Source organism: Oncorhynchus masou, chromosome 2 (genome assembly GCF_036934945.1).
Source record: "Oncorhynchus masou masou isolate Uvic2021 chromosome 2, UVic_Omas_1.1, whole genome shotgun sequence".
NCBI classification, from domain to species: Eukaryota; Metazoa; Chordata; class Actinopteri; order Salmoniformes; family Salmonidae; genus Oncorhynchus; species Oncorhynchus masou.
The window spans coordinates 29407198-29413809 of record NC_088213.1 but is presented as its reverse complement, the minus strand read 5'-3'; the positions used below and the strand labels follow the sequence as shown (position 1 = coordinate 29413809).

The 6612-nt window shown below is 45.8% G+C and overlaps 1 protein-coding gene across 1 annotated transcript; it reads right to left on the bottom strand.

Annotated features, from left to right (window-relative positions):
* Positions 1 to 274: 274 nt before the first annotated feature.
* On the bottom strand, positions 275 to 6290 carry LOC135552873 (uncharacterized). Its single transcript, XM_064984793.1, has 8 exons — positions 6202 to 6290; positions 5822 to 5908; positions 2354 to 2493; positions 2038 to 2186; positions 1378 to 1567; positions 1163 to 1287; positions 921 to 1007; positions 275 to 817 (listed from the first exon to the last, which is right to left on the bottom strand). Exons 1-8 carry the CDS (start codon positions 6288 to 6290, stop codon positions 275 to 277), a joined length of 1410 nt encoding a protein of 469 aa, XP_064840865.1.
* Positions 6291 to 6612: the final 322 nt, after the last annotated feature.

Below are 6612 nucleotides of genomic sequence, written 5' to 3'. Positions count from 1 at the left end.
TATTATCCAAATGAACTCTATGCTGATATATTCACTCTTCCCTACCTGTAGTAGTTTGATTTTTCACTTGGCAGTAATATTATTTTTGGTGAATTCAAACAAATAGGTCTAATCTAAACATGCTGCGTCACATATCAACAGTAGTGAAAATTGCTGCAGAAAAAATGCTTTATTAATTGTTCAAAGTTTAGCTTTTGCTACATTGAAATGTTCATTAGACCTATTGGCTATTCAGAGATGCAGAGGCAGCTCGGTCTCCACTGTCAACATGTAATCAGTCAAAAAGTGCTGCAATCTCCAGCAGCATTGCATCCTCATTGTCATTATCAGTAGCAGGGGTAGCGGAGGCAGCCATATCCTTCAGCTCATTGTCATCTTCATACTCAGCGATGAGGTCTTCCAGGCTGGTCTCACTGATGGATTTCTTCATAGAGGTGTCTGTTAGGGTGGAGATCAAATCTTTAGCAGAGTCATCCTTCACGTCCTCATCAGTAGTGATCATGTCCTTAGTGATCTCAGGGGTCAGTGCCATGTCAAGAGTGGAGGTCTGGGTAATGTAGTCTGACGTGTGAAGATCTATCATGGTCTCCGATGAGACCATGGAGATCTGGCTCTGAGAGGTAGAAGCGGTCCGTGTGTCTGTGTTCATATCTGATGTCTGTGTTTCCATCTGCGCATGTGTCGAAGTGTTGGTAGAGGATGGCGTTTTCTCTGTCCTAGTTGCCATAGACGAGGTGGGCAGAGGGACTCCGGGAGGCTGCCACTCCAGCGGGACGATGGCCAGGTTCCGAGCCAGGGACAACTGAGAGACTGATCTCTACCCGGAGGAAAAGGGTGGTTAGGTTGAGGTCAGAGGGGAAATTGTCTAGATTCTTTAATCTCTGTCTGTCCGTATAGTAATTTAGGTTTCAGTAACTTACGTGAGCACGTGGTAGAGTCAGAGAGTCAGGTCTTATGTAAATTTCCTCCACAGGGGTCTTCACTTGCCGGCGTGTCCTTCGATTTTCCTGCACAACACAATTGTAACACCCAATGATAACACAGCATTATGGGAAAGATATTTTGCTCACAATAAAATATGATACAGCATGTTTGGTTGTCTCACAGAGTTAGGTCTTTGTCCTGAATTAGTTCCCTTGTCTGTTTCTGGTGTTGTACTTACGGGTTCGTGGTCCTGAGATGATTTCAACAGCTGAACTTCAGTCCGGTCTTTCTCCCTGCCCACCTTTCCATTACTCTTGTCCTTGACCCTTTCGGTTGTAACATCACCTCCAGACAAGTCTGAACCTGTGTAGATTAGATATTTTGAAGACACGTTCTTCCAAGTGGAGCCAATCTCATTCTATATCTAATCAGCAGACACCCCATAACACTCACCGGTATCAGATGCATTATCTTTGTCCTGGTCCTTTCTACTCTGTCTGTTCTGAGAGGGACGAGTCTTCCTCAGCTTGACTTTCCCACCACAGCAGAAGAGAGTGAACAGCTGCAGGGCCGCCACAGCTGGATGGATGCTCTTCTTCTTCTCTTTCTGCTGGGTCTCCTTTGCTTGCTCGTCAGGGGAGACCTCAGTGTCGCAATCAGTACATCAGTTAGAAATATACTGACATTTCAAACTACAATATCAATGTTGTAAATACGTAGCCAATGATCTCTAGCTTGATTGGCAACAAATAGTATTTCCTAAGTGTGTTTCCATGTCAAAATGTTACCCCATAATAACGAGGGTTATTGCTGTCCGTGATCCTTGGGACGTCCCTACCCTAAACCCAAACTTAATCCTAACCCTTACCTTAACCATTTCAATTTCAACGTCAAAGGTCAGAGTTGGGACGTTCCATGGAATCTGTTTAGACTTTTCCTAATAACTATAAGGGCCTACCCCATCCGAAGGGGCATTGTGACATTATCACATTTGTCAAGCCATGTCAAAGGATCAGATTCAACACAATATGCTGTGTTTTCCGTATGGTGGTCATTATCAGTTGTCAAATGCATTGGTTAATCCTCATTCATAAGCAAGTTTGGATGTCTTACCGAGTTAGGTCTTAGTTTAATGTCCTTTTCTTTTTCCTGTGTCGTTCTGGATTTGTGGTCCTGAGATTCAATGCTATGTTTCTCTCCCCCAACCTTTCCTTTACTCTTGTCCTTGATACTTTTCACGTCACCTGCAGAGTAGTCCAAGCCTGTAAGTGAAACATTTCTAAGACACATAACCTGTTTTTTCCCAAGTGAAGCCTAGATAATTGTACAATGTAGCAGCACTAATCAATATACACCTCCTAACACTCACCAGTATCTGAGTCATTATTGTTGTTTGTATCATTTATCGTTGTTCCCTTTCTCCCATCACCACTCTGGGAGGGATCAAAGTGTGTTTTCTTCACCTTGACGCAGCTCAGCAGTGTAAACAGCTGAAGAAAGGTCAGGGCTTGAGGGATCCTCTTCTCCTTGGGTTTATCTTTATGTTCCTGTGTCTCCTTTGGTTTCTCCCTATGGGATACCTCAGGGACAGGGTCACTTAGTCTCTGACCCATGTCACGACAAGGTAGTGTACTGTTGTAATCAATCAAATCAGTTATAGGTTGAGAGATCGTTCGAATGTAGCTAATGCGCTCTACCTGAGCTTGTCTGACCGTTTTAATGTGGTCTGAGATTATGACATAAGTGTGTTTCCGTGGCAACATGTTATCTCATAATGTTCCCTTCTAACAACTAGTTCTCCTTCCCTGGTGAGGGGTCATTGTGACATCACCAAGTTAGTTACCTATCCACATATCCACCCAGAACACTGGAACATCCTATTTCTATGGACCTAGTCTGCCTGTATGTCTGTATTTTCCTGCTGGATCAAATTATGATCCTACCACTGTATGTCTGTCTCTCTCTTTCCTTCTCTCTACCTCTCTCTCTCTGTCTGTACTCATATTCAACCTCTGCCTTCACCCTATTGCAGCAGTGTATTTTCTCATAATTTGCCTGCATCATGTTGCAAGGACAGAGTGGCTGAGCACAGGTCAATCACTCCACAATGAGTATGATTATACAGTTGATTATCAAGTGCCACATTCAACAGACTACTACTGTTGGCAATCAGAATACAATGTTGTTGTAGTACAAGAGTCGACTCAGTGAATACATGCAGCACAATGGGCAAGGGTCATGGCAACACGTCTATTCATACCTCCTGTATGTTTGCACTATTAAAAGCAGATCGCCGCCACATGTAGCATTAGAGACAGCAAGCCTCCCTGGCTCAGCACCTGTTAGTGTCAGCTTTTAAGTGCTACATGTCAGCCTGATAATTACTCTGTGTGTCATCAGCAGAGGTGATTAGTGATAAAAGCTCACAGAACATGATAGGCTAACACCTCTGGAGGCACCTGGATGTATCACAGTAGTTTATCCATTTCACTCAGACCACTAACGATAGGTTTGCAGGAATGCAAGCACAAAACACACACACACACACAGACGTTATGCTCTTCTATCCCCATGACGACCTAAAATTAATTTCCATTCAAAATCCTATTATCCTTAACTCCTAACCCTAAACCTTACCCTTACCATAACCCTAACTTTAACCTTAACCTGTAACCTGTAACCCTAACCCTAACCCTTACCCAAACCCTAAACCTAACTCCTAACCCCCCCCACGCACAAACACACACCACATGCGCACACACAAACACACACACACACACACAACGCATTCATTTCTAGGAACGCATGCACACACACATTACTGCAGACACGGACACACACACACGGTCCATCATGTCCTATGAGCAGGGCAAAAACAGCAGCTGACAGACCGTAATAGAGCCTGTCTGTCAAATCAAAAGTATTTATAAATCAAATCAAATTTATTTATAAAGCCCTCCTAACATCAGCTGATATCTCAAAGTGTTATACAGAAACCCAGGCAAAACCCCCAAACAGCAAGCAATGCAGGTGTAGAAGCACGGTGGCAAGGAAAAACTCCCTGGAAAGGCCAGAACCTAGGAAGAAACCTAGAGAGGAACCAGGCTATGAGAGGTGGCCAGTACTCTTCTGGCTGTGCCGGGTGGAGATTGTAACAGAACATAGCCAAGATGTTTAAATGTTCATAGATGACTGTCAAATGTGTATACGGGAGGCGAAGTCAGGTGCAGGAGAGCAGAGTGCAGTGAACAGGCACACTTTAATTCCTTTCCAAAATACATAGCAAATAAAAACAATAACGTGCCAAAGACACGGAACATGACATAAGTAATAATCAATCCACAATACCAAACAAACAATTACACACAAAGACATGATGGGAAACAGAGGGCTAAATACATGTATAATGATTAGGGAATGAAAACCAGGTGTGTATGGGACAAGACAAAACAAATGGATATCTGAAAAATGGAGCGGTGATGGCTAGAAAGCCGGTGATGTCCATCGCTGAACGTCGCCCGAACAAGGAGAGGAGCCGACTTCGGCGGAAGTCGTGACAATAACCAGCAGGGTCAAATAATAATAATCACAGTGGTTGTCGAGGGCGCAACAGGTCAGAACCTCAGGAGTAAATGTCAGTTAGCTTTTCATAGCCGATCATTCAGAGTATCTCTACTGCTCCTGCTGTCTCTAGAGAGTTGAAAACAGAAGGTCTGGGACAAGTAGCACGTATGGTGAACAGGTCAGGGTTCCATAGCAGCAGCACGGCCAGGTGGACTGGGGACAGCAAGGAGTCATCAGGCCAGGTAGTTCTGAGGCATGGTCCTAGGGCTCAGGTCTTCCAAGAGAAAGAAAGAAAGAAAGAAAGAGAGAAAAAGAAAAAAAGAAAGAAAGAAAGAAAGAAAGAGAAAGAGAGAGAGAGAGAATTAGAGAGAGCATACTTAAATTCACACAGGACGCCGGATAAGACAGGAGAAATAGTCCAGATATAACAGACTGACCCTCGCCCCCCGACACATACTCTACTGCAGCATAAATCCTAGAGGCTGAGACAGGAGGGGTCGGGAGACAATGTGGCCCCATCCGACGATACCCCCGGACAGGGCCAAACAGGCAGGATATAACCACACCCATTTTCAATGTGTTGTCAGTAGTATCCACCTGAGGATAGACTGGTCACTTCTTGTTGGAGACCTCATCAATGTTACAGTCTCTAGAGGAAAGAAATTACTTCTCTCAATGTCCTTGTAACTAGATCACTGTGATGCCCTGTGTCACGACTTCTGCCAAAGTCGTTGTCTCTCCTTGTTCGGGCGGTGCTCGGCGTTTGATGTCACCGCTTTTCTAGCCATCATTGATCCATTTTTCATTTTCCATTGGTTTTGTCTTCCCACACACCTGTTTTCAATCCCATTCATTTACCTGTTGTGTATTTAACCCTCTGTTTCCCCTCATGTCTTTGTAAGAGATTGTTTTATTGTCAGTGTTGTTAATTGTCATGTTGGTGCGCGATGGGTCCTCGTACCCATGTTTGTTCATGTCTGTACTTTTAGTGTTATGGAGCATGTTCTGTGGAGATTTATTAAAAGACTCCATTTACCCTCCATTTTGACTCTCGTGCACCTGACTTCCCTGCCACCTATACACACGACGCTGACAGAATCTCTCACCAAAAATATGAAGTCAGCAGGAGAGGACACTACGCTCACGGAGGCGGAGGAACGTGTCCGGGAACAAGCGGAGGCGATTGTCTGTTTGAGCACCGTAATGGATCGCATTGTCCAGAATATGGATCGCTGGGAGAGTCAGGGAGTTTCGCCAGTGCCACCACCACCACAAACGGAATCTCCCTTGAATGCTTTTTCCCCTCCTGAACCGAAGATCCATTTATTCTTACCCACGGGATACAACGGAGATACTGCCGGCTGCCAGGGTTTCCTCCTTAAGCTGAACTTGTATCTGGCCATGGTCTCCCCAGTACCATCTGACCGTGAGAAGAGTTGCGCCCTCGTCTCATGCCTCACCGGGAAAGCCCTGGAATGGGCCAGCACTGTGTGTAGAGAGGAGGATGCGGCGTTGGACCATTTTGAGGAGTTCACCCGCCATTTCCGGATAGTATTCGACCATACACCCGAAGGCAAAGCGGCGGGTGAGTGCCTCTATCATCTGATGCAGGAGACGAGGAGTGCACAGGAGTTTGCTTTGGAGTTTAGGACCTTGGCTGCCGGCGCTGGATGGACGACAGGGCCATGATCGACCATTACCGTTGTAGTCTACTCGAGGACGTCCGTCAAGGGGGTGGCCTGTAGAGACACCACCCTCACCTTCGACCAGCTGGTGGACATGTCCATCAGGCTGGACAACATGCTGGCTAGTCGTGGACGTCTAGATCGGGGTCTGGTTGTTCCATCCTCCCACATCTTCTCTCCCGAACCTATGGAATTGGGAGGGATGGTGCACAGGGAGACCGGAGAGGGTTCCCACTGGAGCACCATTCATGGTCGCAGAGGGCACACTGCTGGTCGGTGTCGGGTTGGTTCCTCTGGGAAGGCAGGCAGGGCACTCTGGCATCACCCCAGGTGAGTAGCCACCATTCTCATCCAGAGCCCTCTGTTGCACTAATGTTTTGTCTCGGTCTCTTTTCCTGATTTTTCCCTGTATTCCCAGTATAAGGCGCTAGTAGATTCA